The sequence below is a fragment of the Pundamilia nyererei genome, unplaced genomic scaffold, assembly GCF_000239375.1.
Source record: "Pundamilia nyererei isolate P.nyererei 1_Seehausen unplaced genomic scaffold, PunNye1.0 scaffold00021, whole genome shotgun sequence".
Lineage (NCBI taxonomy): Eukaryota > Metazoa > Chordata > Actinopteri > Cichliformes > Cichlidae > Pundamilia > Pundamilia nyererei.
In genome coordinates, this window is record NW_005187422.1 from 5,343,771 (window position 1) to 5,353,908 (window position 10,138).

The 10,138-nt window shown below is 39.5% G+C and overlaps 1 protein-coding gene across 1 annotated transcript; it reads right to left on the reverse strand.

Annotated features, from left to right (window-relative positions):
- Positions 1–3,590: 3,590 nt before the first annotated feature.
- On the reverse strand, positions 3,591–5,512 carry LOC102192560 (P2Y purinoceptor 1-like). Its single transcript, XM_005726748.1, has one exon. The coding sequence runs from the start codon at positions 5,447–5,449 to the stop codon at positions 4,400–4,402; it is 1,050 nt and encodes a 349-aa protein (XP_005726805.1). The 5' UTR covers positions 5,450–5,512; the 3' UTR covers positions 3,591–4,399.
- Positions 5,513–10,138: the final 4,626 nt, after the last annotated feature.

The window sequence follows — 10,138 nt, forward strand, 5'->3', positions numbered from 1 at the left end:
GTAAAGACCTATAGTAAACGTTCGACCTCTGTTATTGCCAACAAAGGTTATGTTACAAAGTATTGAGTTGTATTTTTGTTATTGATCAAATACTTATTTTCCACCCTGATTTACGAATAAATTCTTTACAAATCCTACCATGTGATTCATGGATTTTTTTTTCACATTCTGTCTCTCACAGTTGACGTGTACCTCTGGTGCAAATTACTGACCTCTGTCATCATTTTAGGTGGGGGAACTTGCACAATCGGTGGCTGACTAAATACTTTTTTGCCCCACTGAAAATGTGCACATGACATAACTAGCAGCTGGGCTTACTGCCAAGTTGCTCCACATCTGGAAAGAAATGTATGGTGCTTTTGTGAAAGGCATTAAAGAAACAGGTATTTACTGAAGGACATCAAAAATACATTGAGACCACTGGATAAATGTAATTTATGTTTAATACAAACTTTCCTGCCAAATTATACAAATTTGAACACTCTTAGCTGAACATGTTAAAAATGTCAGGGTGTTGCAGTGGTTAGTGCTGTCACCTCACAGCAAACAGGTTCCTGGCTGGGCCCTTTCTCCAACTTGGACTTTCTCAGTGCGATAAATAAACTATTTTTAAAATGGCTTAAAAATAGTATGCCTAAAGAGTGTACCTGTAACCCATCTCAATTTCCTTCTAATGCTTTGATGACAACAGCACTCAAGGTGACTCAAGATTCATGGACTTCAACCTGACACATGGAGTCCAGCATGATCTGATAATGTTTGAAAGAGCTCTTTTATAATACGTTTCACGTTCTCAGAGACCCTCGGCAGAGCCAGGCTGTCTTTGTCCTAGCTGACTGACAAAACCTAAAACTCCAGTCAGAGATGGTGTGTATCACCACTATGATTATCAAAACTGAAAATACAGACAATATCCTCACTCACTTTAAATTACTATCCCATTTGGCATTAGGTTAGTAATAATTTATTGATACAGATATTTTTCCTAAAGAAAGAAGCTACACTGGATCTGTAGCCTCAATGTTTATGGCAACCATCTTCAATACCATTCCTACAGCGCTGGCCAAAACAGATGAATAGGCAAAGCTGCACTGCAAACAGGAGATCCAGGGTTACCAATTGTGGTTAGTGTACAAATAGTACAATCCAGCAAAGACTGAAAGCGAGCTTACTGCAAACAGGCAACCTCATGTGCTCCAAGTGCGTACTCTGAAGAGCACAAACCCAGGACAGGTCCAGTATCAGCAAATGTGCAGTTTGTTAATTAAACATTGCTTTTAGACAGTGAAGACTTGGGTCACATTTTAAAGTTTAATGCTGGCTCCTTTGAGCGACCTGTTTTTTCACCAGTGTTTGTAGAAGCGCTCAGCATTGCCATTTAGTTGATACAACATGCTTACGGTTCAAAATGAAGTTTGCTCATTTAAAAAAAAAAAAAAAACACTTTAAAAATTAATTAATACACATTATGACCTATAAAAGCAAATAGCTTAAAAATCCAGTAATGTTCGGTAAAGAGGAAAATGTTTCAAATGACAGGAAAATCACTGGAGTTATACTGTAAGAGGCAGAAAAGCATACACACACCACGTCTATCTTATTGCTATTTATTGTGGCTTAACCTGTCAAGAACAGACATGTAAAGAAAATTCTGTGTCAAGCCTTGTTATCATGTTGCCTACATTTGTTAAGTATGGATGGCTTGGTAGCATGATGCTTAGCACTGTTATCTCACAGTAACAAGGTCCTGAGTTCAAATCCACCAAAATGCCTGGGCCTTTCTGTGTGGAGTTGACATGGATTCTCTTTATTTTGCTACATGAGGGTATAAAAGCACAAGAGCTGAACTCAATTTACATATCAAGGGATGGGGAAGTAAAAGTAAATTCAAAATAGAACCCACAAAAAATTTAACTAAAAGTAACTAAGGTAAGGGGGAGAAAAATGATGACCTCGCCTCCACCCTCTTTATTTCAGTTTGGCTTGGTCCAGGTGCACTTGCTCCTAGCTGATGCCGAGCAGTAAGACGTTGGGATGGCTCAGTTAAAATTGAAGTCTGTATTTAAAGAAAGAAAAGAGACAGGGGGAAATGAAACAAATAAAGTCCACAGACACTGTTTGACTTAATTAGCTAATATATTTAATTTCTAACAAAAAATAACGTGTTTGAGTTATTTTAGCCAACACGTAATTGTACTAAATGTACTAAATCACTTATCTGCTACCTGCTGTGAGGCCAAACAGATCAAACCTCTGGCTCAGGCTGTTGTATCCTCACACCCACACTCCTGACACTGAACCAGCCCCACTGATATGTGAAGAATGAGGTAAGTTATTTTAAGTAAAAAAAACAAAACATGTCTAAATTGCAGGATGCCATTTGGGACTTTTTTCCCCATGCACTATTAATGTTTTAATTTGATTAATTTAATTAAGAATCCATTATCATTATAACATCACATAAAGTGCATTTTTGGACAAGTGTGCATTGCTCTGCATATGTTTTGCACACTGCCTGTGACTGCTGCTGTTTTCCAATACCTAATATTATAAAAAAAATACTTTCACCATTTTATAGATAAGAATTTAAATACTCTTCCATCCAAAAAGTTAACATATATTTGTATTTATATTTTATAGTTATATTTTGTGTAAAGTACCAATCACTGTAAAATAAATAAACAATAAATAAATGAATAAATAAATATTTTTAATGTAATGTTATCAATAAAAATATTAAAATGTAAAAAATGACTTGCACACATCTCATCAGTCATGCATAAAATAAAAATATCTATTTAAACAGAATATTGATCCTTGTCTGCAAAGTGTTACAGATTTAGGGCTGGCATGGTTTGCAATAGTAAAGTGGTCTGGCCAAAAGGGATTTTTTTCTCTTATCTGGGCCCCAAACCTTAAAACAGTCCTGCTAACTAGATTTAAAGATAAGACATGCACAATTAATTAAACATAGAAAAAGCACAGGAGAGGCTACGTTCAACTAACACACAAAGAATCCATTATTATATTTCTAAAACACCAGACTAGAATAGTCCTAGAATAATCCTAGAAACATAATAATAAATCAAAACTAGAGCTCAAGAATAACAATGAAAAGTAAACTAAAAACTTGTAATACAATAACCTCACAATAATCACAATAACCAGGAAAGGACCCAACAAAAACCAGACCATGTCACACTTTCTTTTATTGTAAAGATGATCAAAATCCTGATTGTAATAAAGCAACCATTTGAAAAACAGAGGACTAGTGTTTAAAGTGCGTCTTTAAAAACGAAATAAAAATAATAATAATGCTATTATGTCTGTAGAATTGGGGGGGGGGGGGTGTCTACAAGTTAGACCTTTGCAAATGTAATAACCAGACAGTTTCGCGTTTTTCAGTATAAAAATACTTGACTGTAGCCCATGTAGCCTATATTTGCCCGTATTCTTATTCCTGTGTAATGGTCTGGTAATGGTGGTTTCCCCATAGCAGAGATGGCAGTATATTCGTTATTAATTCTTCGCTGTGATTTTCAAATTTTGCAAAGCAACACAGTGGACCAGACTGAAACCCAGCAACTTTTATTCCCACTGTGCATGTTTGACACGCATACTTCAATGGAACCGCGTGAGGGTTCCGCCTAATGTGCATCGCCTTTGCTACCCATCTGTATGAGATATAATTAGATTATTTCACCTTTGTGACACGCGGATTCATTTGATGATATTACTTTTTTATTTAGGTTAAAGAAAAAAAGAAGAAGAAATAAGAGAGCACTTGAAAAGTTTTAGTGGTATTTCTACTTCAGACTGTCCACTCCAGTTTCATACATAGCTGTTGCTGTATTGTGTCCGTTTTCTCTAAACAAACGGCAGTAATTAGGCTGTGCCAGACTCTTAAAACAAGTGCTGTTAAAATCCCTTTTATGGTTTGAGTCTGAGTCGGTTACATGTTGAGGTGAAAAATACAACTCATGGTGAAGTATATCAAAGCTTCATCTAACAGTCCAAAGGTAGGGCAGTGTAGCACATAACACAAATAAGTGTCAACAGCATACTTCCTGCTGCACTGTACAGAAGAAAGATTTGAGGCTTACTAAATACGCAGAAAATAAAAATATATAAGTTGTTACAATGCTTAACACTTGGAACAGTTCAGAAATAGAGGTATATGAGCTGGAGCTTCAGCTTTAAGTCTTTTCGGTAACATCCAGGGAACCATCCGGACACTTGACTTTCTCTGTGCACTGACACCTCAGTGACCTACCCCTCGCCAGTCCTCCCTTAAGCACAATCATCAGTCGCAGTCACGTACTTTGTTCACGGATCTGTGGAAGTGCTGGCGGTGCGTGACATGTATAGACGAGCAACTCGCGTAAACTGATTCTGCGCCCTATCCACTCCTCTTGTCGAAACTGGTGCACATGTCTGCGGGTAAATCCACGTCCGCTTCTATGGGTTTGCGGTAAATAATTGCGCTTTTGAGTCCGGCAAGAGACATCCTGGTCCGATTACTGAAGTCTTGAAACTTAGTCAGGAAATCATCATTTCCTACTATATAAATCAGCGGGTTTATCGCGCTGTTTAGACAAGCCAGGAATCTGCCGACCTGGTGTGCAATGTAGATGTCGTCGAACAGGTGGTGACAAAGCCCATCTTGTTTCAAAATCCTGGTAGTGAGATTTAAATTTCGAAATATATGGTAGGGAATGAAACAGACGGAGAAAAGTATGACCAGAATCACGACCAGTTTCAAACATCGCTGCTTCAGCAGTGGGTTGACATTGGCGTTCTTTGCCAGAACCACCACGATGTGTCCATAACAGCCCAAAATGATGACCAAAGGCAGGACAAACCCGGTGACCGTCCAGCTGATGCTGTATGGCAGGTAGTATCTGGTCAGGTTGGTTGAGGTGGTGTCAAAACACGAGTTTGGTTTTTTTTCATCATTCTTGTCAAAGAATATATCAGGAGTAATTTGAATAATGACCAAAACCCAGACCAGAGCGCTTATGGCCAGAGAGTGGCGACTGGTGATTTTCCCCATCACTTTCATCGGGTGCACAATGCCCAGGTACCTATAGATGCTTATGCAGGTAAGGAAGCCGATGCTGCCATAAAGGTTGAGGTTGAAGCAGAAGCGCGTCACCTTGCAGAAAGGCTGGCCAAACTGCCAGTCACTCTCACGCGCGTAATAGTAGACGAGGAACGGCAGGGTAAACAGATACAGCAGGTCCGCCACCCCGAGATTGAACATGAAGATGTTGATGTTTCCGTTTTTCTTCCAGCTCACACATACGCTTCTCAGTCCACAGATATTGGACACCGTCCCGACAATGAACACGGTGATAAAGACGGGCGGCAAAAAGCTGTGCGTAAAATTTAGATTGATTAGGTTGCCCTCACAAGGTCCTTTTGTGTTGTTTACAGACATCTCTCGCATGGATGTAAAACCTTTGTCATATAAAATCTCCTACAAAAACACAGCAGTCAGTGATCGGCTCGCTCAGAGCAATGACCTCCACTGAAAGCTAATCGTGGAAAAAAAAAAAACAACCCACAAGTGAATATGCAATTTAAAAAAAGTATCCGCCCACTTTTTTCCAGCTATGGTAGCACACTCATAATGACGTAAAGAATGGGGGGGAAGTAAAAATAAAAACAGACACGCACAAAGTACAAATTAAATCATGTATTGCTTTAAATCATTTGACATCACAGATGCAGTCAGCTCACTGCTGTGTAAAACGACACTAAAGGATACAGCTAGCTATCTCACCGTACCTTATAATATTTAAATGACTTCGATGGTATGTGGCCCAACCAACTGAAACACATAAAAACAAATGAAATGAAATAATATTTAAACAAGCTACAGAAACGTTTTCAAAGATCAAAGAATATGGATTTATTAAAAGATTAATCAAAAAACTGTTCTGTTGTACAGAATGTCACAACATAGACATTCTGCTTTATGACATTAATTTCCCCAGGCGTCTCTACTCTGTTCCAGTTCCCCTTTTTTGTATGTACAGTCACTATAATCCTTTGTCACACTGTCTGTGGAACCAGTCTGGCCATTCTATTCTGACCTCTGGTGCCAGCAAGCCACAAACTAGATAAGCAATCGTTAATCTACTTGATTTAATCAGGCTAAGATATAATATATGACACACTGGGTTCTTATATGTTCTTATTTCAGTTCTATTTATATGTGCGTATTGAAGTAGACCAATGACACAATGGAAGTCGAAGTACTATACTAGTAATGCTGATTATTTGTCTCCACCTAGTGGCTTACCCCAACACATACATACATGGTTGTTCTCATAAACAGGTAACGCTATAAAACGAGACAACATTCGAATTCACAGCAATTTAGAATACCTAAATAATCTAATAAGTACAGTGGGGCAAAAAAGTATTTAGTCAGCCACCGATTGTGCAAGTTCCCCCACTTAAAATGATGACAGAGGTCAGTAATTTGCACCAGAGGTACACTTCAACTGTGAGAGACAGAATGTGAAAAAAAAATCCATGAATTCACATGGTAGGATTTGTAAAGAATTTATTCATAAATTAGGGTGGAAAATAAGTATTTGGTCACCTCAAACAAGGAAAATCTCTGGCTCTCACAGACCTGTAACGTCTTCTGTAAGAAGCTTTTCTGTCCCCCACTCGTTACCTGTATGAATGGCACCTGTTTGAACTCATCATCTGTATAAAAGACACCTGTCCACAGCCTCAAACAGTCAGACTCCAAACTCCACCATGGCCAAGACCAAAGAGCTTTCAAAGGACACCAGGAAAAGTATTGTAGACCTGCACCAGACTGGGAAGAGTGAATCTACAATAGGCAAGCAGCTTGGTGTGAAAAAAATCAACTGTGGGAGCAATCATCAGAAAATGGAAGACATACAAGACCACTGATAATCTCCCTCGATCTGGGGCTCCACGCAAGATCTCATCCCGTGGGGTCAAAATGATCATGAGAACGGTGAGCAAAGATCCCAGAACCACACGGGGGGACCTGGTGAATGACCTGCAGAGAGCTGGGACCAAAGTAACAAAGGTCACCATCAGTAACACACTACAACGGCAGGGAATCAAATCCCGCAGTGCCAGACGTGTTCCGCTGCTGAAGCCAGTGCATGTCCAGGCCCGTCTGAAGTTTGCCAGAGAGCACATGGATGATACAGCAGAGGATTGGGAGAATGTCATGTGGTCAGATGAAACCAAAGTAGAACTTTTTGGTATAAACTCAACTCGTCGTGTTTGGAGGAAGAAGAATACCGAGTTGCATCCCAAGAACACCATACCTACTGTGAAGCATGGGGGTGGAAACATCATGCTATGGGGCTGTTTTTCTGCCAAGGGGACAGGACGACTGATCCGTGTTAAGGACAGAATGAATGGGGCCATGTATCGTGAGATTTTGAGCCAAAACCTCTTTCCATTAGTGAGAACTTTGAAGATGAAACGAGGCTGGGTCTTCCAACATGACAATGATCCAAAACACATCGCCCGGGCAACAAAGGAGTGGCTCCGTAAGAAGCATTTGAAAGTCCTGGAGTGGCCTAGCCAGTCTCCAGACCTCAACCCCATAGAAAATCTGTGGCGGGAGTTGAAAGTCCGTGTTGCTCGGCGACAGCCCCAAAACATCACTGCTCTCCAGAAGATCTGCATGGAGGAATGGGCCAAAATACCAGCTACTGTGTGTGCAAACCTGGTAAAGACCTATAGTAAACGTTCGACCTCTGTTATTGCCAACAAAGGTTATGTTACAAAGTATTGAGTTGTATTTTTGTTATTGACCAAATACTTATTTTCCACCCTGATTTACGAATAAATTCTTTACAAATCCTACCATGTGGATTCATGGATTTTTTTTTTCACATTCTGTCTCTCACAGTTGAAGTGTACCTCTGGTGCAAATTACTGACCTCTGTCATCATTTTAGGTGGGGGAACTTGCACAATCGGTGGCTGACTAAATACTTTTTTGCCCCACTGTATGTCTTGTGCTGTGGGAAGGCACAGTACATGAGATAACCCACATGGTACATGCATAATATGGAAATGCCACGCAGACCCCAGCTAGTTTGAGCTCAGGCCCTTCATGCAGTTATAGCACTGTGATCTGCACTGTTGCCTAGGTTTTGCCATGAACTGCTGAACCTTCTTGTTATTGTGTGTGTGTGTGTGTGCGCGCACACACACACACACACACAATGTATGGATAGATAGATGTATGTGTGTGAGTGACCTGTGACAGAAAGAGATTGCCTTCATATCACAGCCAAGACAGACTAAAAGGTCCTGATATCCAGGATGTTAGTAAAAATGATCAGTGCTAAAACAGAGCTTCTCCCTGTTTCCTAATAACAAAGCACTGCTATTCTTAATCAAAGAAATCAAAATATAAGTTTGATCAATACATAAATGAGAAATGTAGTGTGAATAGTAAAAAAATGACTGTTCTTATGTCTGGTCTTGTTGCAGTCTTGGGCAACTGCTTTGTCAGACAGTAGTAGTATTCATGCCCATTTCTTTCTGTGCCCCACTCTGCCATGTACCTGTTAAAGTGTCTCAACTGCTCTAGAATCAGTTAGTGGTGTGCCTTATAACCACTGCATCAGATGCTTTGCATTGTATTTGGTGATGTAAAGCTTGGATGCAACTGCCCAGCCAGTGAAACTCATTGCATGAAGCGCTCAATGAACTGTTCTTGAGCCAGTCTGTAGGCCACATGAACTTTGGAGGTCTGTAGTGATGTCGCTGACCCCGCTCTGTGATTTTACATCGCCTACTATTTTAATGACTGTTGCTGTCCTTCCCAGTTGTTTCCACTTTATTATAAAACTGCTAATAGTTGACTATTTGACTGATATTTAGTAATAAAGAAATTTCACAAGTGGACACAATTTCACTGAAATTCACTGAGCCCCAGAGAGCTATCCACCTAGGCATGTAGAAGCATGCTTGATTTTATACACCTGTAGCCATGGAAATGATGAACTCCTGTATTCAGTGAGTTGGATGGCTGAATGAATACTTTTGGCAATATAATGTATAAGATTCCAGTTCAGTTGTGAACCATGTCATGGCAGTATACCATGGTCATGGAGATGTTGACTATGTTTTAGTGCACATGGACAAGATGACATAATGCATATTTGTTTGTCTCCGCCCATTTAAAGATTATTGGTACACATGTAAGAAGAAACAGACAGCTGCTTTTCACATTCAATGTCCATTCTGGTTTTTCAGCCCATATGCAGTTTGTGTCTTAGCAAATGACGGTTACAAAACGTCAGATTTTGAAGATAAACATAATTACTGGGACCCTCTGGTGCACTGTGACAAAGTAGCTATGCTTGAACTCATTTAGCACTTCTCCCTCTACCATATTGATAATTTATCCCTTGTTTGTTTGTTTTTTTACAGTTGACCATAATGCTTTAATTTAGACATTGCTGGTGTAACTTTGCTTTACATACTTTCCCGGGTTAGTTTGTGGTAGCATTGGTTACATCCATTACATCCATGCATATATTTCTAAAGCAAATACTATACTAACCATCAAGTCTTTTGAATTTTCTTCTGTTCACAGGTCAATTTCTAACAAATTATGTTTGCTTATGTTGCTTTGGTTATACTTACCATGTTTATCCATTTGTTCAGGTCCTAGATCTAAAACAGGTGCGTGGGAGGGGCCGCCCCAGTACTTGTTTATATAGGGTCATGATGTCATTGGTGCCCAACTGGGTACAACCAACTAGAGGGTTTTTAATTTTGTATAGTATTATTTATTTTATTTTTAGTTGTATTGTATGCAGTGTTTTACTTTTCAGGCCATTTAGCTGGGTAAATTAGTTTGTCGACTGGATGCATAATCGTATTCCTGTTTTTTGATTAGAATTGTAGTGTTTGTTCCAACCTATTTTTCAATGGTAGAGACTAATGAGGTTCAGGTCTGTGTAAAGTCCTGTTGAAAGCAAGTGAGATTTTGCCTACCAGTAGTGATGGCCAAATGAAGCTTTCTGAAGCACTGAAGCTTGTATTGAAAAACGGTTCATTACTCGAAGCTTTTCAACACAGTCCTCTCTGGTGACATCTGGTGGCCAAAAATA